Source organism: Sus scrofa, chromosome 2, assembly GCF_054392235.1.
Source record: "Sus scrofa isolate SSC_HxYL_T2T_F1_AM1 chromosome 2, Sscrofa_HxYL_maternal_Yorkshire_Landrace_v2.0, whole genome shotgun sequence".
In the NCBI taxonomy this organism is placed as follows: Eukaryota; Metazoa; Chordata; class Mammalia; order Artiodactyla; family Suidae; genus Sus; species Sus scrofa.
The window spans coordinates 30939207-30963769 of NC_139384.1; the positions used below are offsets into that span (position 1 = coordinate 30939207).

The 24563-nt window shown below is 35.0% G+C and overlaps 1 protein-coding gene across 2 annotated transcripts in view; it reads left to right on the top strand.

Moving 5' to 3' along the window:
• CSTF3 (cleavage stimulation factor subunit 3) overlaps positions 1 to 24563 on the top strand; it is an 81219-nt gene that overhangs the window by 34607 nt on the left and 22049 nt on the right. For both annotated transcript variants that reach the window (XR_014836355.1, NM_001267844.1), the window contains 2 exon segments: positions 23219 to 23251; positions 23604 to 23701. Coding sequence is in view for 1 of the 2 variants with exons in the window: in NM_001267844.1 (NP_001254773.1) it covers positions 23219 to 23251; positions 23604 to 23701 (131 nt within the window). In the remaining variant the exon portion in view is untranslated.

The following is a 24563-nucleotide window of genomic DNA, read 5'->3' on the forward strand; positions in this document are numbered from 1 at the left end:
ACTTGATAGTTTTTAAGTTGAATTTTGCTTCTAGTCCTTGCTAATATTTTAAAAATAAATGACGTGATTATTTCATGAAACTGAACAGTAGCTCAGTAGTTAATCTAGAATTGCAGCTAAGAGACCTGGCTGAAAAGTACAAATATCTGAACTTTCACTGTAGCTAAAATAATGTGAATGTGACTTTGCTTTAGGAAAACTTTTAAGTTGAAATATCGTAAGTTTGGGCCTTTTTTTCTTTTAAACTCTAATGCCTACATAAATTTAGAACTGAGTGGATGGTTTCTTTTCAATTTTCAGAGAAAATTGCATGTTGATTAAAAATTCTCTTGGTTTCATTAATTTTTTACTTTGTATTTGAGTATTAAGGAAGTAATAGTGTTCATCTATGAGACCTTTACTTCTCTATAATAGTCTAAATATAGTTTGAGGAAAATGTGACAGTTGACCAGAGTATTCATTTGGGGGCAGGGAAAAAGCCTTTTCAATGGGAGAAAATTAGTTACTTTCTTGTAGTAGGCAAAACTTGAGTAGTTTCTTTGAACAATTTGGTTCCTAGAAAAATTTCTGCCATGAGTAAAACTTTCTTTTCTTTTTTTTCTTTTTTACTAAATGCCACTCCTAGGATATCACATTGGCAGTATGTCTAGTTGATCCAATAACATAGTTTCCAGATTGAGTTTTGCAAGAAAAAGACTGATCAGTCACCTGTTACATGAATTTTGCTAATGAAAAAATGCAGGATACTTTAACTGATTCTGGTATTGAAGATTGAAACTTGGCTTTGAATAAAACCCTGGAGCTAATGTTCTGTTACCTTGTGAATGTTTTGGAATACTTGAAAAAGACTAGCTGAAATTTAATGAAAGCATAAGATCTGGGTTTCAAACTTCTTTGACAAAAACTTGGTAAATTTGTGTCATTTTCTAAATTTTTTTTTTTTTTTTTTTTGGTCTTTCTTTTTAGGGCTGCCCGTGCAGCATATGGAGGTTCCCAGGCTAGGGGTCCAATCAGATGTAGCCACCAGCCTATGCCAGGGCCACAGCAATGCGGGATCCAAGCTGAGTCTGCATTCTATACCACGGTTTATGGCAACGCTGGATCCTTAACCCACTGAGCAAGGCCAGGCAGGGATTGAACCTGCATCTTCATGCAGGTTCGTTAACCACTGAGCCACTACAGGAACTCCTCGTTTTCTAAATTTTCTTTTCAAATATTTATAAAGTCCAGGGATCTATTAGAGAAGGTAGATTATCTATGGCAGTTTGTTAAATTATTGAGGAAGGAAATAATAAGAATTGTTTTGATGTAGTAATGATAATACTGCATATTTTAGACATTTGTATTACATGAAATACATTTTTTATAGCAGTTATGTAGTTGAGAATTATAATGGAACTTTGATCACTGAATTATTGAGTTCTGTTTCTTGATTGGGCTTGGCTACTTTTAGAATTTGCAAAAACCATTAGAATCACTAGGGTTCTTTTTCAAGTAGAAATTGGATATAGTTTTTTTTGTTTGTTTGCTTTAATGATGCATTTGGAGTTCTCTGGCTGCTCAGTGGGCTAAGGATTGAGCATTGTCACTGCTATGGCTCAGGTTTGATTCCTGTCCCTGGAACTTGTGCATTCCATATGTGCATCCAAAAACAAAATGATGTGTTTTTAATGAATTGTAACTGTGAAGTCTTAACATCTTTATATATTTAAGAATCAGTTATTAATCATAAATTCAGATAGGTTGATTAAATAATTGAGAAAAGTATAAAATTTTGTGCTTGATATTTGTATAATAGATAATTCACATAGTAAAATCTCTTCCTCAGTGATTCTGGCCTACTTACACATTCTAGATACATTCCTACCTCAAGGCTCTTCTTTACAGTAGCTATTTTATCTGCTCTAAAGATATCTATCCAGATAGCTGCTTAACAAAATCCTTTGCTTTCTTCAAATTTTTGCAAAAATGTTATCTTCTCAGTGAGATGCTATGGCCACCATATTTAAATTGCAGTCCCCATTCCCAACACCTCAAACTCATCCTTTCCATTATTTTTTTCAGCTATAGTGCTTATCTCCTAATATACTGAACAGTTTACTTTGTACATTGATATGTTTCAGAATCTAGAACAGTGCTTGGCACTCTAAATGTTTGTTGAGTGAAAAATCCACAGTGGGAAATTCAAATTGGGTTCATCATATTATTTTACAACTTGAATTTTAATTTCTAAGAATTGGAATATGATAGCAATTTATGAGAGTATTGTTTTTCACCAAATTAAGAGGGCCAATATCGTTACGGTTAACATAAGGTTTTAAAATGTCTTTATAATTTTTCTAAAAATACAAAGTATCCTTTTGAATTGTCTAATACCCTCAGTTTTTTAAGTGTTTGAGTAAGCGTCTTAGACATTTAGAATTATTCCATCATGATGTACAACATGAAGGGTTTTTAAAGTATTACCCAATTTTAAAGAGTTACCAAATGGGCAGTACTAATTTACCTAGCATTTGGAAGTACGTTAAAAAAAAAAATTTGCTTACTTGTAATTCTGAAATGCTTTCAGATAAAACTTTAAAACCTAATACAGAAAATAAATGCTTGACTGGTTACAAGAAAGTTTTAGGTGTACATATTGAAGTAAAATTTCTGAGACATTTGTGTGTGCATGTTTGATATAAAAACGAGTTTTCACAAGTCGATTTATCATGTTTCACAGGTTTGTCAAATTAGTAAAGTATAAACATTCTAATTCTTCCCCATCTGTTTTCATAGCTTTGACTAATGTATATGTGTGCACAATGCCAAAATCTGATTGAGCAGAGGTTCATTAAGATATGGTATTTAGAAATAAATATATATATATATATAAAGTTCCTGTTTTAATTTATAAACTTTAGATTTATTTTTAAAAACAGATATAAAAGATGAATCACTTCAGCTTTTGTCTTTAAAAATAGTAGAATTCTGGAGTTCCCGTCGTGGCGCAGTGGTAAACTAATCCGACTAGGAACCATGAGGTTGTGGGTTCGATCCCTGCCCTTGCTCAGTGGGTTAACGATCTGGCATTGCCGTGAGCTGTGGTGTAGGTTGCAGACACGGCTCGGATCCCGCGTTGCTGTGTCTCTGGCGTAGGCTGGCAGCTACAGCTCCAATTAGACCCCTAGCCTGGGAAACTCCATATGCCATGGGAGCGGCTCAAGACATGGCAAAAAGACAAAAAAAAAAAAAAAAAGTAGAATTCTGTGTTAAATATTATTTACCATTTTACTTTTTGTAACTTTTACCCAAACTTCACTTACTTAGGCATAGCAAACATTAAAAGTAAACTCAAATTGCTGTTGTAAAGTGTTTTGGAGAACTGAATTACTTACTTGGAGAATCTCTAATACATTAAATGAAATATATTTGGTTTAATTGAATTCTATAACTTCTTAACCTTTGGAATTCAGTGCTTCAGAGAAAATTGATTTTAAAACTTTGTTTTTCAAGATAGTTTACAAATTTTATCCCTAATCTTTTTGAATCTAGATAATAATAAAATATATTGAGGAAGATTTAGGTAATACAGTGAACTCCGTTACTCAGTTAAGTGCTCTCACTGAAAACAAAGGCTGCTGGATGGAATTTTTTTAAATATCTTGAAGAACTGAGAGGATAGTAAAGGATTACTAGGCCAAAACCTAATTAGAAAACACACACACACACACACAAACAAAAATAGGAATACTGGGGGATAAGTAGAGTCCCTGAACTGTTTTTACCCTGAGAGCTTTTGCTAAAGTGAGAGTTTGAGGTTTCAGTTTTGAAGTCTTCTACGAACTTAATACAGCAAAAATCAAAGGCCAGAGCTTGCCTGACAGGACATCCTTTTCCTCTAAAACTGTGCAGGTAATATGCAGAATGACAGTGAACCAGAAGTTAGTCTCTGCTACCTTATTAACCTCAGGAGACTGAAGAAAGTTACTGTAATACTGAGCAGAGCAGAATGGGGAAGTCCTGAGATGGACTTGCATGACCCTTGCATGGATTTGGTCCAAATAAACAGCACTTGGGGGTTGGGGGTTCAAAATCTTTTGAACCATGAATGTAAGGTGGACTCAACCTGAATTGTGCTCATAGGTTCCTGATAATCTTACTCAGACTTTTCCTGGAAGAGTGCACCTTCATCTTAAGGCACAAAAGAATATCCATGAATATTTTTCCAAGGAAAAGGAATTCACTTGTTAAAAAGTAACCATGTAAGGAAACCACACACAGCAGAAACAGATCTTCAAAAACTAGAATTAAGGTGGAATTAGTTTAATAGTGGATTAGACACAGGTGAAGAGAGAATTGAAGAAATCCAGATTGGAGTTTAAAGAAATAATGCTATAGAAATATGAAAGGATTAATGCCACAAAGGATGAGTGAAAACGTGTGTAACTGAAGTTCCTGAAGTGGAGAGATTGGACAGAAGGATAATTTGAAGAGATAATTAAACGTTTTCAGGGTGATTAAAGAAATCAGATTCAGGATGCTTAATGAATCCCAAACAAGTTTTTTTAAAAAAAGAAGATTCCCCACGTAGACATATGAAACTACAGAGAACAACTACAGCAAAAACACCCAAAAAAACCAATGATCACAGAAGCGACTGGAAACAAAAAGGCAAATGACCTTCAAAGGAAGGACAGTTATATTGACAGCTTCTTAACAGCAACAGTGGAAGCCAAAAGACAATGGAATTGCCTCTTTTTTGGTTTTCTTGTGATGAGAATTTTTAAGATTTATACTCAGCAACTTTCAAATACACATACATTTCAGTATTAACTGTAGTCGCCGTGTTGTACATTACATACCAATGACATTTTAGATGTTTTTTAATGAAGTATAATTAATACACAGCCTTATATTAGTATACAGTGTAATGGTTTGGTATTTGTATATGTTGCAAAATAATCACCACAGTAAGTCTAACATTCATCACTGTACGTGCTGACAGAATTCTCTTTCTGGTGATGAGAACTTTTAAGATTGTCTTTCTTAGCAACTTCCAGATTTACAATACAGTTATTAACTGTAGTTTTCATGCTGTACATCACATCCCCCATGACATTTATTTTGTAACTAGAAGTTTATACCTCTTGACTCCCTTCTCACATTTTGCCTACCCCCTCTGACACCCTTCTACCTCTTTTCTCTTTATCTATGAGCCTGGTGGTGGTGGTGGTGGTGGTGAATAGAGTTTATATATAAATGAGATGTTTTGGTATTTGTCTTTCTCTGTCAGATTTATTTCACTTAGCATAAGTCCATCCATGTTTTTGCAAGTGGCAAGATTTCTTTTTTAATGGCTGAATATTCCATTTTGTTTGTGTATGCTTGCACACACACCCACCCACCACAATTTCTTTATCAGTATATCTATGGGTGACACTTGGGTGACTTCCCTATCCTTGTAAGCCATGCTGCAGTGAACAGGAGGCTATATGTATTGTTTTTAGCCACTGTTTTTTTTTTCTTCAGATAAATACCCAGATGTGGACTTGCTGGATCATATGGTAGTTCTATTTTTATTTTTGTAATTACAAAATATGCCTGTTAAAGTTCTATACCCAGGAGAACAATCTTTGTGGGAGTGAAAAAAAGACATTCTAGGCAAGATTAATAAAATAACATCATCAGTTATATACATATTTTTTGACATTTCCCATTATAGTATGTAACTTCCTCAAACTAAACGAAATTATAGATATATGTTTAAAGAATATTCTTAGTATCCATCAGATTACTCTTAATTTTTTTCTTAAGTTTTCATCAAAGTCACTCTGTACTAATGAAAGTTCTTAAATGAAAGGATTTGCATTAGAATTATAATTCATATTTTTTAATTTGTAAATAAATTTGATAAATCTTATTTGATGGGTTTAGTGCCAGAAGTTTTAAAGTTCGTGGCATTCAACAGTTTAAGTAAATGTTGACCACGTTTTTACCCATCTATATCACTTCATGAATCTTATTGTTAAACTTTGTAAAATACTTCGAGTGACACCAATGTTTTGTTCTATTAGTTAGAATCCATTTTTTGGTTTGAAGATTCTCTCTCTCTCTCTCTCTCTCTCTCTCTCTATATATATATATATATATATTTGGTCTTTTTTCAGGCTGCACTGACAGCATATGGACGTTCCCAGGCTAGGCGTTGAATTGCAGCTGTAGCTGCCAGCCACAACCACAGCCCCAGCAACTCGGGATCAAAGCCATGTCTTCGACTTAAACCACGGCTTGTGGCAACGCCAGATCCTTAACCCACTGAGTGATGCCAGAGATCAAACCCGAGTCCTCAAGGATACTAGTCGAGTTCATTACTGCTGAGCCACAGTGGGAGCTCCTTAACTTATATTTTTATGGTAGTACTCTGTACTTTTTTTTTTTTAGTCAGTTTTGTGTTAAGGTTGACTATTTCCTTTTTAAAAAAGTGTTTGAATTCTAATAGGTATTTAGAAGTTGCAAAAATTCCTTGCCTTAAAAGATATTGTGGAGTTCCCATTGTAGCTGAGTGGGTTAATAACCTGGCTAGTGTCCATGAGGATGAGGGTTCATTCCCTGCCTTTGCTCAGTGGATTAAGGATTGATCCAGCGTTGCAGCATGCTGTGGTATAGGTCACAGATGTACTCGGATCCAGTATTGCTGTGGCTGTTGTGTAGGCCAGCAGATGCAGCTTCTATTCTACCCCTACCCTGGCAACTTCCATGTGCTGCAGGTGTGGCCCTAAAAAGGAAAAAATGTGAGTTAAATAGTTTAACAATATTATGCATCTGGTTTCTGTTTGCAAAGTACATACTCTGTTTCCTTTATTTTGAGAATTGATGGTGAAATACAGAAAGGTATTAAAACATGAGAGAAGCCCTAAAAGGTTTTGTATTAAATAACGTTTTTAAGTACATATTTTTATGCTTTTGCATTGAATATTTGTGTACACGTCTTTTCCATCTGTGTAAATGTATCTAAATATATAAAATATATCTATATTTATCTGTGGAAATATATGTATAGATTATTCCTAGATGAGGAATTGCTGGATCAAAGAATATGAGGGATATTATTTTTCCTGTGTCCAGATTGCCTTCCACAGAGGTTATAATTTGAAATCCCGTTAATAATCCTAAAAGTTCACTTCTTGCACCTTCTTAATGTGATGTTATTGTACTTTTAAATTTTTGCTGGAATTCTTAGGCAAACAATTACAATCTCAGTTTGTTTTTGATTTTCATTTATATATGAGATTGAACCTATGTTCATAAATTTAAAGACCTTTGTGTTTCTTTCTCTGAGACTTTATATCCTTATTCTACTTTTCTGTTTTTCTTACTTGCAGGAATATTATACATTAGGGGACTTAAATAAAACTTGAGCATAATTTGTTATAAATTCAAGTAATTTTGCTATAACATTTAAATAGTATGTTACATTTAGTGCTGATGTTTTTCTCAATGTCGGGTTGGAAGGAATGATAAATATGCTTTGAGGTGAAACACCAGTATTTTCATTCATTATTTCGGTGTTCATGACTTGCTTTAAATAATTGTCTTTCAAATGCATGTTTTGTATTTTCATTTAGTTGATCAAATCTATAATTTCTCATTTAAATCTTACACTTGCAAATTATTTTTCTAATACATGCCTTGAACGTTTTATACCCTTACAACATAGTATTAGCAAGACATGAAGAGACTTGAATTCCCATAGGTAATGATAATAGCTTTAAGTAGATTTTATAAATGTTTGTTTCTGTTGCTAGTTATATATTTTTTCCCTTAGATTGATTTGTGTATAAAGTATTTTTGAAGGAAAATCTTGATTTACAGTACAGATTTTCTTGAGCTATTCAATAAGATCTCTGAAAATCCTAGGCATGAAGTTCTCTTGTGGCACACTGGGTTAAAGTTCCAGCAGTGTCACTATATCAGCTTGGGTTGCTGCTCTCGTGGGGGTTCAATTCCTGGCATGGGAGCTTCCACATGCCTCGAGGGCGGCCAAATAAAAGAAAATTAGGTATGAAAATCATGAAGCCATCTTTTTTAGAATCATAGAGCTCCTTTGAAGTGAGTTGTATGTGTAAGGATTATATTTGTACTGCTTATTTAACATTAAATATTTTAAAACTAGCTTTCTCTTGTGGTAGGATAAACACTTCACAAAATCTGGTTTTTCAACATGCATGCCCTCCTGTCCCACAATGTATCTTCACTGTCACAATTTGAAAGTTCATCCTAGATTGTGTGCATATTGTGCAATGATGAGGAAATTGGGAGAGGAGGATAAAACAATGGCCTTGTCCCTGCCCTCTGTACTTACTTTAGGGTTTAGGGAGTGGCTGGGAAAGGGATATTAGGAGCTCAGCATCTTTGAGAAATGGCATTAGGGAATTTTTTATTTTCCTATTTTTTACATGTCACAGCTTTTGATGATCTGACATCTCCACTAACTTGTTACATAAAGTCTGGACAAGATTAGACTTGTATTTTAGGATCCATTAGAAAGAATGGCCATGTGTTATTAGATTACAGAAGGCTTTTGTCAGAGTTCATTTACAGTCTAAAGTAACATCATCTTGATCCAGAGCTTGCTATTCAGGTTTTTTCCCCTTCCGCTTTCTTTACATTTCTGTCATAGCCCAGAGAGGGAATTCCAGTATAATCTTTATTTCTTATTAAAACCTTAATGGCAGTATTCCACATGGAATTTCAGCTTAATTCTTTACTATAGGTTGTATCACTTAGGAAGTGTGTATTTGGAGGAGATAAAATGTAGAATAAGTTCCAGAGAAAACTGTTCTTTTTTGTTGTTGTTGGCTGCACCCACAGCATGTAGAAGTTCTTGGGCCAGGGATCAAATCCAGACGACAGTTGTAACAACACTGGTTAACCCCACTGTACCACAAGGGAACTTCCAATGCATGCCCTTTTTTTTTTTTTTTTTTTTTTTTTTTGGCTTTTAGGGCTGCACTGCAGCATATGGAGGTACCCAGGCTAGGTGTCCAATTGGAACTGTAGACGCCGGCCTAAGCCACAGCCACAGCAACAAGAACGCGGGATCTGAACCGTGTCTGCAATCTACACCACGCTTCACAGCAACGCCAGATCCTTAACCCACTGAGTGAGCCCAGGGATCAAACCCGAGTCCTTATGGATGCTAGTCAGGTTCATTAACCACTGAGCCACGATGGGAACTCCTGATAAGGCTTTAAATATGGACTTGTTTGGAGAAATGCATTTAGGAATTAAAGTAAGGAAAAAATTTTTTAATTTAAGTATCAGATTATTTACTAAACATTTTGGAGATAGTTCCTGACATTTCAAAGTAAGAGCCCAGTAAAATAAAGCCAAATTTTCAGTTTTGGAGTATGTCTGACATAGGAAGAAGGTTCATGTCTCAAATATATTGATTCTTCTGGAATTTAATATTTTTACCTGAATTTTTATTTGCTTTTCATGAAGATAATTTGTTAGCTAGTTTTCCTATTTAAGCCTCTACTTTCAAAATTCCAACTTCTCATCTTTTAGGTAGATATTTAAAGCAATGTTACTTGGGAAGTGTTCTTTCATTCAAAAGAATTAATGAAAAATAAAATTGATTTGGGTGTTTGCATTGAATTATCTCAACTATGTGAAAATCTATTTTCAAAATTCATATTAGAGTTTTAATCAGTCCCTATCCATTTCGTTAAATTATTTTATTCTGGATTGTCTTGACAGTATAATCCCTCATATTTTTTAAACCTTTTTATTGAAGTGAGGTTTTTATAGTCAGTTTTAACAAGAATTACAGAATTTATAATGAGCTTTCTATGAAAGTTATAAATTTTACATTTCCATTGATATTTAAGATAGTATAATATTAATTCCACAAGCTAACTTTGAATGAATAAGCCATTCAGTGATAGATTATTATCCAAATTCGTTTAGCAACTATTGAACGTCTGCAGTATGTTAGGCACTATTGAAGGTGCTATGAAGTATACTGATAAGAGTCCATGCATTTGTGGGGTTTTCCCAAAGGATTTTGACTTGTTTCCAAATGAGTCAGTGAAATTATACCTACATGAAGTACTTAAAAAATGTAATTATTATATTAGGCTTTCATAGATAATTGTCACTGAAGCTAAATATGTGGTTGAATAAAACTTTTGGAATTGGTTCAGTTTTAAAAGGCAAGCATAATGAACAGTATTAAATAAATGAAAGTTGAAAGAAAGAGATAAAGGAAGAGCAGGACTTAAGCTGCTCTTAAAAAATACAAAAAAAAACTTTGTATTTTTCTTAATTAAAAATAAAATTGATTTATTGCAGAAAAATTATAAAGATGTAAGCATAATGGGAAGAAACATCCATATTCCCAATGTCTTTTACCACTTCGCCTTTCTAGATGTAGCTATTTATAAAATTGTGAGTTTTTGATAACTTTTTTTTACATGATAGTGTATTTTTGTGTTAATTATTATGCAGAATCACTTTTGAATATGCCAGAGTAGTCCATTTTAGATATATGCTATTTAACATCCCTTTATTTTTGTGTATTCATATTGTTTCCAGTTTTTTGTTTTATAAGAAACTAACAAATTTCACTTAAATATCTTTATACATTTATAATTTCTCTAGACTTATCCTTTAGAATTGATATTTCACTCAAAGATTGATGACATGATCTTTCAAAAATTGAGCCAGGTCATGATATTTTTTTAATTGCTTCAGAATTTCAGTAAAAATGGCCAATGTTTGCCCAGGAATAGAAAGAAAAGGATTAAATATATGTACAGTTTTGATGAAGAAGATGATTAGGAGATTATTTAATAAACATTTTTTAAAGGAACATGAAATTCAATTATTTCATTAATATAGAAATAAACTATTTGTACAGGGTTGTGAAACCTGGAATTGGATCATAAAATACAAATGTTGATTTTAATTTGGATAAGATGATAAAAAGTATCAAAGGCAGAGTTTCAGAATAATTATAATTTCTGGTCTAAAATTAGGAGCATTTGAATAGCTGCATTGATTAAAAACAATATTTTAGTCTGAGGAATGCCCTGAAAGGTTCATAGAATGAGGAAATGGATTTAAATCATTCATGAATCAATTTTGATAGGGAAACACTGAAAGAGTAGGCAAGTTGCTCAAAAAGTAGAGAAATGTAATCCATTGGATTTATATCCACTTCATTTTAGAAGCTTTGTCTTGTTTTTGAAAAATGATTTTAAGAAAATCTAGGTAAAGAGTTATTCATGATATTAGGTATCCACTATAAATGTTGGTTCAGCAGTGTAGAAGTTTGTATAGAATTAGTAACAGGGAAATGGATAGAGAAACTTAGGGTGCCATTTGATGCCACTGAAAATTAGGAGGTGGATTGATACTCTGATGGAATTTATCAAAATGAGAAGGAAGTTACCTTGATTTATGGAACTAGAATGATCAGAGGAGTGACAAAATTAAGGCTTTTGTCCAATGATAATTCAATTGTTAATTTTTTTTAAATAGTAATTCTCAATTTGTGTGCAGTGAAAAGTATGCCGAGAGATAAAGAATTTTAGAGTTTTAAGTAAATCGTTTTCTACTCTAAAAATTTTCTCCAGATGTTAAGAAGTTGTGTGATTATGCTAATGGGAGATTAACTCACAATTGAGAGTGGAGAGAGATATTTTCTAAGCAATGTATAAAGTTCATGTAATAATCTTAGATTATACTCTTGAACAATATTTTAAAATTTGCCTGGAAGTGTTTTTATTGAGAACAATTCACAAAGCTGAAAATTAAGGTAGCAGGTTAGAAGAGACTATAACTTGATGTGAAAGAAATAACCTTATGATAGGTTTTTGAGAGAAGTAAATCAGCATACCTCTTTGAGCCCTTCCCTAGTTGTGCAGTATGGAATTGAGTCCATTTTTGAGGTCAATGTTTATAAACTTGGTTCTCATTTGTAGTAGCTCAAGGATCTTAAATGATTGTACACATTTCTCATTCTCAATTTTAATTTACCATTTAGAAAAAAGTTTATGTCATATATCAATATTGGAGTGATGGGAAAGCTGCTATAGTGGGTCTAGAGTAGCAAAACCAATGGATCCATGAAGGTTAACTAGTAATTTTTGATACTTTGGACCAAATTACACACTTTCTCAAAAGTGAAACGTCATGCTCTTTTTTTCTTACTCAGAATTTGCAGATATTTTTGAAAAATAATGACTTGGCATGATGTTTACAAAGCGTTACTGGGAGCAGGGAGTTTAGACATTAAGTGAAATAGGCTAAGTCTATAAATGTCAAGTGAGGATTGTTGACAGATGCCCTTTAAATTGGGGCAAAATCAAATTACGGTCAGTCTTACCTTTGACAGTCTTGGTTGAAAATAATTTTGCCTAGTTTGCTAGCAGTTACTTAATAACTTTTTTAGCTTTGTAGGCTTGGCTGAGAATTGGAGAGCATTTCAAAATGAATTTAGGCATTCTGTGGCACAGCGGGTTAAGGATCCTGCGTTGCCACTGCAGGGTGTTGGGTCGCTGCTGTGGCGCAGGTTCAATCTCTGGCCTGGTAACTTGTGTGCCTCAGGCGTGGCCAAAAAAATATATATATATATATATATATACATATAAAACATGGAGGGAGTTCCTGTTGTGGCTCAGTGGTTAACGAACCCAGGTAGTATCCACGAGGATGTGAATTTGATCCCTGGCTCAGTGGGTTAAGGATCTAATGTTGCCACAAGCTGTGGTGTAGGTCACAGATGTGCCTCGTATCCTTCGTTGCTGTGGCTGTGGTGTAGGCCAGTGGCTACAGCACCAATTGGACCCCTAGCCTGGGAACCTCCGTATGCTGCGGGTGTGGCCCTAAAAAGACAAAACACACACACGAACATAAAATGGAGATGATTATAAAGAGAAAAATACCAATGAATTTCTTAGAAGAGGAATTTATTGCCCCAAGTCAGCTATGATTTTCTTTTCTTCTGAAAAACAAAAGCCCTACTCTACTGCTGTGAAACTGTTATAGAAATAAGATCTGTCACCGAAATAACTGAGACAGAAAAATATTCTGTTCTTCCAGTAATAGCAGCTTTGGCTTACAGTTTTGTGCGCATTTCTCTTGAGTTTTTCTCTTGCACTCTAGAGAGACACAGAGGAGATGGGATGGGGAGGCTAAGTAGATAGATATGTATCTGTTTTTAAAACTCCACTTATTTTTTAAAAATAATATATCGTGAGCATATTTCTGTTCAGTATTATAAGTATGCATCATTGCTATTAAAGGTTTATGTATACATGCATAATTCATTTCATTGTTTAGACAAAACTATTTATGTAGTCATTCTTCCTTTAATCACTTAAGTTTCCAGATTTTTGCTGTCATGCTAAAGAGCAGTGGAGTATAACGGCTAAGAGCTCAGTTCAGTTGTACAATCTCAGCAACTTACTAAACCTTCGTGTCCCTCAGTTTCCTCATCTCTAAGGAGTAAATAGTAATAGTACTTGAGTGTTGTAAGGATTGAATGAGTTAATACATATAAACTCAGAGTAGTGCTTGCATACATGCTGCTAATATTAGCAGTATTTTGTCATTGATTTCAACTTGTTGAAAATTCGTTCAGCTTTTAAATTTAAATTTATAATGGATGAACAATAACCATCTTGTTATCAGAGTCACTGATCTTTTCTATACTCAAATTTCCTTTTCACCTGTGGCATAGCCCACCACTTACCACAGCTTTTTCTTAGAATGCACTCCTTTCACTTCTCAGACATGATTTTATCCTTTTTCTCTTATTTCAAGTACTCTTTAGAGTTCCTTTTCTCTGTCTGATAATGGATATTTTTTGAGAAATTAATCTTTGGTTGTCTGTATATCCTCCTCTTCAGAGAATATACTTAATGCCGTAGTGGTATATATAAAATTTTTTAAGCAAGCTACTCAGATATACATCTTTAATCCCACTGTCTCATTTGAAAACTAATACCTTGTCTCCTAACAATTTCTACCTGAGTTATTTATGATCATCTCATATCTAACAAAAAGTAAACTTTATTGTACAGTGACTACCATGACACTTTTTTGTTTTTGCTCCCATGGAAAAATAACTATATTATAAGACATGGCACAAATGAAAAATAATTTAAATTTAATCCTATGTTCTTTACAATAATTTTATGTTTCTAACTAGATTATAAACTCTTTGGTAGAGTTCAGGTCCATATTCTCATATCCACTTGGTAAATCCTAAAATGCTTCAGATACTTTTTAGTTGGTTTAGAAAAGTGTAAAATTAATTAATACCTAATTTGGTTAGTACAAAGAATTAAAATGAACATAAATTTAATCCAGAACTGAAAATAATATTTTTGTTTAGCACATTTTAGTATCATTCATACTGAGACTCTATAAGTGGTCTATACTTTCCATGCATATTTAGCAAATGTTGTCTCTGCACATTTTAAGTGCCTAGAGGAACTGAAAATTTATGGGACAACAGGATTTTGACCAAACTGTTAAATGCAAATCTATGTGTATGTGTATGTAGGCATACATTTGTAACTACTTTTAATGGGAAAATCATAAAAATAATACAATATATTGTAGGAAAAAAGGAAGTACAGTTTAGCAAAACCTTAACTATCTAGTTTATCTGACTCCCTAAAATACAACTCCGAGAATTATAAAATGTAGCTTAATCCACCACTGTATCTCTAAAGCTAGAAAAGAGCCTGCCACATAGACACAATTATTTGTTAAATAAAAATGGATTTACTATCAGATACTCCTTTCCTGATATCTTTACTTTTAAAATTGGGACTGGGTGGTGGAAAGGTTCTGCAGCTCCTCTGGCAGTTTTATCTGTTGTTTGATCTTCAGTGTTTCCCAAATTTGTTAAAACCTCTTACATTCTTCTAAGACATAATTCTCAGAGTATAAGGGATTGAATAGCAGCAGAAAAGCGTAGTGAAAGAGTAAATTAATGGAAGATGGTGTATTTTTTAGGATTCCATTGGCCTTCAGATTTCAGGCTTGGGTATTGATAATTAAGACAAGCAGAATCAGGCAACTTCTGCAGCTCAGACTTAATTTAAATTGATTTTCCTAAATTCCACCAACGTGCACATGCTACACTTGAGTAGAAAGGATGTAGAGAACAAATTAGAAGTGTGGGTTTACAATTAGTTCAGTCTTTCATCGCATTTATCCTAAGCAACTGCCACTTAAACTCACTTGAGATGGTGCCTTGCCCTGCCTCTGCTATGTGGATCAGCAATATTGTAAAACACAAGTGTTTGGGTTTTTTGTTTGTTTTTTGGCCGCTCCTGAGGCATACAGAAGTTCTTAGGCCAGGGACTGAACTCAGGCCAAACAGTGACAACACCAGATCCTTAACCCACTGAGCCACTAGGGGACTCCTGAAAACACAAGTATTGACTTGCCCCAAATGGTTATTATATGGAAACTTTAGGGATTTACTCTTTTCTTTAGATTGTTCTGCATGGTTACTTTCCTCTGTAGAGACATCTTGCCAGTTGTGTTCATGTTTTTGAACCATTCAGAATTAATTTTACAGTTACTTATTAATAATTCTTAAAATTGATTTTAAAATTAACATTAAAAAATTCTGATGTTATGGGATTTGGTGGGAGTTTTTTTCCTCCAAGCTATATTATGAGGGGGGAAAAAAGAATTTGAGGAAATCAGCTAAAATGCTGTTGATATGTAGAGGTTTATTTCTCTGATAAGAAAAATGTTAGTTTTATAGGAACTTAGACCAACATTTTATAAAATATTTAATGAAATATGAAAAACGTTTTTAACATCAGTTATGAAAAACTGGTTTTGTATAGTTAAATAAATATTATGGCTTCTTTAGATCTTCATATAAAAATATTCCAGATAAAAGTCATAGCTAATCAATTCAACTGATTTGTCAAAAAAGTAATCTTGCAATTTTATGACATTGTTGTAATAAATAGTATATATATCAAAGGAAAACTATTAAAATTATCCTTAATTTCTTCCTGTGATGATTTTTTAAATTACAAAAATAATATAACCACATTATTAGCTTTAAAAAAATCATTTCATCACACTAACATGTAAATTGTTCATTTTTTGGTATGTTTCCAACCATTTAACATTTTTTTTGCATTAGAACAGAATTCTTGTTAAAAAATGGAAATCTACACTTCAGACACTTCAGATGATTGATTGTAAGTTAGAGAACTGAAGACTGAAGATAATTTTTTAAAATCCCCTGTTATTGGAGTTCCCGTCGTAGCCTAGTGGTTAACGAATCTGACTAGGAACCATGAGGTTGCAGGTTCGATCTCTGGCCTTGCTCAGTGGGTTAAGGATCCAGCGTTGCCATGAGCTGTGGTGTAGGTTACAGATGTGGCTCAGATCCCTTGTTGCTCTGGCTCTGGTATAGGCTAGTGGCTACAGCTCCAATTAGACCCCTGGCCTAGGAACCTCCATGTGCCACGGGAACAGCCCTAGAAATGGCAAAAAGACAAATAAATAAATAAAATCCCCTGTTATTTCAACTTATGTAACTTTACTTTCAATGTGATAAGATGTGGGCAGGTTCTAGTAGGCTTGCAAAATTGTGTGTATGTATATAATGCACTTTAATAGAGGCATTTATTGTTATTGAAGTACAGTTGCTGTAAGTTACAGATCTACAATATAGTGATTCACAATCTTTGGGGTTATTCTCCATTTTTAATTATTATAAAATATTGGCTATATTCCCCATGTTGTACAGTATATCCTTGTAGCTTATTTTATACCTAATAGTTTGTACCTGTTAATCCCCTATGACTATATTGCCCCTTCCAACTAGTAACCACTAGTTTGTTCTCTATATCTGTAAGTCTGCTTTTTTTGGTTATATTCACTAGTTTGTTGTATTTTTTTAGGTTTCATATATAAATGACAGCATATGGTATTAGTCTTCATCTGTCTGCCTTATTTCATTTAGCATAATGTCCTCCAAGACTGTGTTGCTGCAAATGGCAAAATTTTGTTATTTTTCATGACTGAGTAGTATTCTATTGTGTATATTTACCATATCTTTACCCAGTCATCTGTTGATGGACACTTAGGTTGCTTCCGTATCTTGGCAGTTGCAGATAATGCCACTATGAGCATTGGTGTATATATCTTTTCAAATTAGTCTTTTCTTTTCTTTTGTTATAGATCCAGGAGTGGAATTGGTATATCATGTGGTAGTTCTATTTTTAGTTATTTGAGAGACCTCCATACTGTTTTTCACAGTGGTTGTACCAATTTACATTCCTACTAATAGTATACGAGGGTTTCCTTTCCTCCACATCCTCACCAACACTTGCCATTTGTATTCTTTTTATAATAGCTATTCTAATACGTGTAAGGTGAAATCTCATTGTGGTTTGGATTTGTCTTTCCCTTATCAGTGATGTCGAGCAACTTTTCATGTGCCTATTGGTCATCATCTGCATCTCCTCTTTGGAAAAGATTCTATTCAGTTCTTCTGCCCTAAATGGAGGCATTTTTCTATTGGTTAATGACAGAAAGATCTGAGAATTTTTCTTTATTTTGAAAACTTAAGGGGAGTTCCTGTCGTGGCTCAGGGGTTAACGAATCTGACTAGGAACCATGAGGTTGCAGGTTCGATCCCTGGCCTTGCTCCGTGGGTTAAGGATCCGGCGTTGCCATGAGCTGTGGTGTAGGTCGCAGACACGGCTCGGATCTCAAGTTGCTGTGGCTCTCGTGTAGGCCAGTGGCTACAGCTCCAATTCAACCCCTAGCGTGGGAACCTCCATATGCCCAAGAAATGGCAGAAAGACAAAAAATAAATAAAATAAAAACTTAAGGAGTTCCCTCATGGTTAGGGATCCAGCATTGTCACTGCAGTGGCTCTGGTTGCTGCTATGACAACAGTTCAGTCCCTGGCCCAGGAACTTCCACATGCTGTCAGTGTGGCCAAAAAAAATTTTTTGTTTGTTTACATTTTTTACACTTGCATATATAGACAGTTTTTACTAAAATGCATAAATTCAGTTGTGTATCTGAAGTAGTCTCTTTTTTTTGTCTATTCCTTGCTCCACCAATAGATCTCTGCAACACCATAATTAAATTTGTTTTACAAAAATGAATTATATTAAACACATTTTAATCTTTTTTCATTCAATAAAATCTTAGGGAAAATTCCTCTAATTACTAGTTATAGCCCTGATTTGTTTTATATGGGCACTTAAAATTCCATGATGTGAAGGCATCATAATTTATTAGACTATTTCCAAATTGGTGGATGTTTACTTTGTTAACTGATATTTTTTGTCTGTGCCCATGGCATTTGGAACTTCCCAGGCCAAAAATTGAACCTGCATCACAGCAGTAACCTGAGCCATAGAAGTGACAATGCCATATCCTTCACCTGCTGAGCCCCCAGGGAACTCCTGTTAACTGACTTTTTTTTTTTTTTTAATTTTTTATGGCTGTCCCTGTGACCTGTGGCACATACAAGTTACCAGGCCGGGGGTTGAATGGGAGCTGCAGCTGCGGTCTACGCCACAGCCACAGCCACAGCCACACTGAGAAGCATCTGTGACCTATGCCACAGCTTGTGGCAATGCTGGGTCCTTAACCCCCTGAGCAAGGCCAGGGATCTAACCTGTATCCTTACAGAGACAAGGTAGGGGGTCCTTAACCTGCTGAGCCACAGTGGAAACTCCTCCTATTAACTGATTTTGATGCTGCAAAGTTTGTGTAGTAAATAACTTTGTAAATCAACTTTATATCCAGGTACTTTTATTTCAGTGGGGGTAGGTCCCAGGAGTGGAATTGCTGTGTTAAAAGATGTGTAATCTTCTGAGTTGCCTGTTGTGGCTTTGCGGGTTAAGAACCTGAGGAGTATCCATGAGGATGTCGGTTTGAATCCTGGCCTCTCTGAGTAGGTGAAGTATCTGGCGTTGCCTTCAGCTGTGATGTAGGTCACAGACGTGGCTCTAGTCCCAGCGTTGCTGTGGCTGTGGTATAGGCTGCAGCTCCAGTTTGATCCCTAGCCCCCAGTAACTTGATATGCTGCAGATGTGGCTCTAAAAAGAAAAAAAGAAAAGATGTGTAGGAGTTCCCATCGTGGCTCAGTAGTTAACGAATCCAACTAGGAACCGTGAGGTTGCAGGTTCGATCCCTGGCCTTGCTCAGTGGGTTAAGGATCTGGCATTGCCTTGAGCTGTGGTGTAGGTTGCAGATGTGACTTGGATCCCACAGTGGCTCTGGCATAGGCTGGCGGCTACAGCTCCATTAGACTCCTAGCCTGGGAACCTCCATATGCTGTGGGTGTGGCCCTAGAAAAGACAGGAAAAAAAGAAAAAGATGTGTAATCTTTGAGTAGCTTTTGCCAGTGGCTTTCTTTAAAGGCCATAACAATTCATATTTCTTCTAGCAATGGATGAAGTCTTTTTCTCATCACTTTAGTAGTGTTAATACCCTCTGAAGCTTCTACCATACTGATTTGTATAAAAAGATAGCTATTATTTTAATTTGTATTTCCCATTTTGGAAATTTATACTGTGTGTGTGTCTTTTTGCCTTTTCTAGGGCCGCTTCCTGCGTCATATAGAGGTTCCCAGGCTAGGGGTGGAATTGGAGCTGTAGACACCGGCCTACACCACAGCCACAGCAATGCGGGATCCAAGCCGCATCTGCTACCTACACCACAGCTCACGGCAACGCCGGATCCTTAACCTACTGAGCAAGGCCGGGGATCAAACCCTCAACCTCATGGTTCCTAGTCGGATTCGTTAACCACTGCACCATGATGGGAACTCCCAATGAGATATTTTGAGAGAGAGAAAAGGAGCATACATATTCACATAACTTTTCCTTTTTTTTTTTTTAAAGGGTGCCATATTATTTTTAACCCTTTACATTTTCTCTCCTGGGAATTGCCTATTCATACTCTTTGTCAGTTTTCCCAATGTGTAAACTTGGTTTTTCTGGTCAATTGTGAGAACTGTGTATAATCTGTAATCTATATTTGGTAAGCTGGTGACTTGAATTCATCTAACTTCACTCCCACTTTCAACTCAGCCTATTTACCTATACTGAGCCAAGCAGCTGGATATAAGGAAACCTTAGATTCTATGACTGTCTGATAGAGGAGTCCTGATGGAGAGTCCAGGACAAGGAATAAGAAACTCAGAAATATTTGGCATCCTTCCACTGCCTTTCTGCCCAGAGGAATGTTGACATCATCAGATTGGCCTCCAGGAAACCAAAAAGGACTTGAATTGGCAGGCCTAGTCCTCCCTGCTCTTGAGCAAAGATTTCTCTTTGGTTTTTTGTCAGAAGACTACCAAGAGCCAGCTTGCTGTCTACACCTGCTACTCAGCTGTCATGCTAGAGAAGGTCGACTGCTACACGGGGACTACCAACTCGGAGCTCAGGGAATAGATAGAAAAAAAAAAATAATAATTGCATATCTAAGGATCCAGCAACAAGAAAGGATTATAGACTGTTGGGATAGGCCCCCAACAAAATAGAGCTGCTGAAGGAGAGAAAACCACTTAAACAAAATAATGGGAACACAGTGAGATTGAAAGTGCAGTATTAAACGCACTTTTTAAAAGCCATTTTTGAACCAACTACAGCAATAGGTCAAATGGAGGAAAATGGTAACATGGAGACTCTAGTGGAAGAAATATTTTTAAACCTAGAACAAAAAGGCAAAGAAAGTGTAAAAACAACAGATTTTGAGGATGGAACAAGGAGACCTAATGCGTATAATTGAAGTTCTAAAAGTAAAAAGAAACATTGAAGAGAGGCCATGGTTTTTAAAAGATGAAAAATCTTGAGCTGAAAAAGGTATGAGTCTGTAGCTTCAAAGAACATGCTGAATTCTAGGCAGAACTTGTATTAATGATAACAAAAGTCAATTACTAAGTACTCAGCTGGACAGTGTTCTAAGGGCTTAAATTTATTAACTCATTGAGTCCTTACAATAGCCCTACAAAATGGGTACTGTTATCCCCACTAATTCAGATGAAGAGAAAAGTTAGGTAGAGAGTCAGAAAGTGGATCCAAGAGATCTGACTGCAGAACTTTAACTAAACTGTCTCAAAGAGCAAAGACCTATATTTAAGCAAACCCTGTTAAAATTTATGAACTCTGAAGATCAAGGGTGAAATCTTACAAGTTCCGGAGAGAAAGAGCAAGTAATCAGCGAAAGAAAAATAGCCTGTCACCAGAGTTCTGATTTGCAATACCTTACCCAGAAAGCAGTGGGAAAATATATGTACAACTGATAGAAAAGGACCACAAGCCAAGAGTTCTCTAACCAGTTGAATTAAGTACCTATGAGACTGATAGATTTGCTGATACATCACAGTTGAATGATCTAACTCTTCCTACCATCTGATAAAAATACTGAAAGAATGGGAAATCTAATATTTGCCTTTGTCTTCTCACATACCAATTCTCCTACCTGGAATAACTCCTCTTTTTCTTTACCAGTCTAACACCTCATTCTTTTTTTTTTTTTAATTAAACTGTAGTTGATTTATAATATTGTGTTAGTTTCAAGTGTATACCAAAGTGATTCAGTTACATGTATATATATTTTTTTGGATTATTTTCCATTATAGGTTAATACAAGATACTGAATATAATTCCCTGTGCTATACAGTAAATTCTTATTGTTTATCTATTTTATGTATGGTAGTTCATATCTGTTAATCTCATACTCCTGATTTATCCCTCCCTCCAACCCTTTTCCCTTTGGTAACCAGCCATAAGTTTGTTTTCTATGTCTGTGTGTCTCTTTTTTTATATAGATTCATTTGTATTAGTTTTTAGATTCCACATATAAGTGAGATCATAAAATATCTGTCTTTCCCTGTCTGACTTACTTCACTTAGTATAATATTCTCTAGGTCCATCCATGTTGCTACAAAGGGCATCAAAGGGCATATAGTTTCATTTTAAGCCAGCTGATGGTGGATAGACACTTGGGTTTCTTCCATGTCTTTGTTACTGTAAATAGTGCTTCTGTGAACATTATAGTACATGTATCTGTTTTTGAATTTAGAGTTTCTGTCTTTATGGGATATGTGCCCAAGAGTGGTATTGCTGGATCATATGAACTACTTTTTAGTTTTTTTTGAGGAACCTCCAAACTGTTAACCATAATGGCTACACAAGTTTATATGCTCACCAACAGTGAAGGAGGTGCCTTTCTTCACACCAACATTTATTTTTCTTAGGCTTTTTGATGATAGCCATTCTGTCCTAACACCTCATTCTTTTTTTTTTTTTTTTTTTTTTTTTGTCTTTTCTAGGGCCGCTCCCGCAGCACATGGAAGTCCCCAGGCTAGGGGTCTAATCAGAGCTGTAGCTGCCAGCTGCCAGCCTACACCAGAGCCACAGCAACGCGTAATCCAAGCTGCGTCTGCGACCTACACCACAGCTCACAGCAACGCCTAATCCTTAACCCACTGAGCAAGGCCAGGGATCCAACCCGCAGTCCCATGGTTGCTAATCGGATTCATTAGCCACTGAGCCATGACGGGAACTCCAAACGCCTCATTCTTAACATCTTAACTGCTTCCAGGAGTTTTTACAACCTCCCATGTCTGGATTTTATGCATCTCCTAAATGCTCCCATAGCACCCTTTACTTCCCCCTGTACAATTGTAAATTGTCAGCTCTATGAGGATATAGGCGAGCTATGTATGCTTTGTTCACTGTGGTAGCCACAGTGCCTAGAGTATAATATATAATAGGTTGACTGAATGATTAAAATTTATGTGTAGTCAAAATTAACAAATCTTATTTGCTGCTCTACTCAGATTGTAGCTATTCAGGGAAAATAAAGCTTTAAATTTGTCTTTAGTAGATGCTTAAAGCCATATTCAGGTATGCCTTGTTTATATTTCTGTATTCATCTTGAGACTGTTTTACAAAATTTTAAATTCACAAAATTCCAACATCAATGAATGTATAAAAATTTATCCATATAGAATCAATTATGTGTATGGAATATTTGCAATGAGTATTATCTGTGTTGGGTTCCAGACTTCTATTATTTGTTATTTTTGAAAGGCAGAATTAATAGGAAAATGTAGAAGTGAATTTGTAAGATTAATCAAAACACTCAGTATTTTAATACTCTAAAAAGAATGATGTTAATCCTATATTTTTCTTTTTCTCTGCAGATTAAAGCTAAAAATTATGATAAGGTTGAAAAAGTGAGTTCTCTTAAATAAACTTTTAATTTTGTGCTGAAGTTTAATTTAGGGCTTAAAATATGTAAGGTAAATATAGTAAAATGTTAACAATTATTGAATCTGGTTATTGATTATATTATTATATAATAGATTGATTATTTTATAAGTTCATTGTACTTAGTCTGCTGACCAAAATTATGAGAATGATTGTGATTATCTAAACAAAATATAGGGAATTGTTAGTCACAATTTATTTGTGAGAAGATAAATTTATGAAAAGAGCTGAATTTATTTCTTTAATGTTTCATTTCAACTATATACATGTGAAATTTATTTAACTATGAATTCTGATAATATTTTATTATATTTACAGCTGTTTCAGAGATGCCTTATGAAGGTTTTGCACATTGATTTATGGAAGTGTTACCTTTCATATGTCCGGGAAACCAAGGGTAAACTACCAAGTTATAAGTAAGTTAAATCAGGATCTTAATACAAGATATCTGCAAGCACAGTCAATACAATAGAAACACACCTTCTTTTAATTCCAGAGGGTGAAGCAGCTTTCAAGTTTGAAAAGTCAGGGTTCTCTGATAAGCCAGTAAACCACGGAAAAAATACTTCAAAGAAAAACACTGGCATTAGACTTGCTCTGGAGAACCGAATCATCCCAGCCCTTCTTCTGTATTGAAACATTGTATATTGACAACACCAGATCACTTTGTTGACAGGCTTGTTGTCATACTTAATAAAAAACATCTAATTACTTGTCATGGCATGACCCTTGGCAGGTTATGATGTGATATGCTAAGTATTCCAAGTCATCTATGACAATGGTATTGTTGTGTAGTTGACCTCCTCACTAGGACTTACCCCACCTAACCATCTTTGCTGAATCTAAATAATGTACCTTCTCAAGTGCTATTTTTGTGTATAACAAACAGGTAAATTATTTCTGTAACCAGAATTCTGTCTTTATTTTATTTTCCTCATTATCGTTTATTGTCATACATTGAAGTTCTTTCTCTGTACGTTTTACCTCAGAGCGAATAGATCTTCAGGCATAACTTGCCTTCTTTTTTTTAAATTTTATAGCATTTTTTATTATTCAGTTTGCATTTATAGTTGTACAATGATCATCACAACCAAATTTTATAGCATTTCCATCCCAAAGCCCCAGCACATCCCACCATCTCCCAATCTGTCTTCTTTGGAAGTCTGTGAGTCAGTATTTGTTCTGTGAAGAAGTTCATTGTGTCCTTTTTTTAGATTCCCCATGTAAGCGATAGCAGTTGATGTTGGTGTCTCACTGTCTGACTGACTTAGCATGACA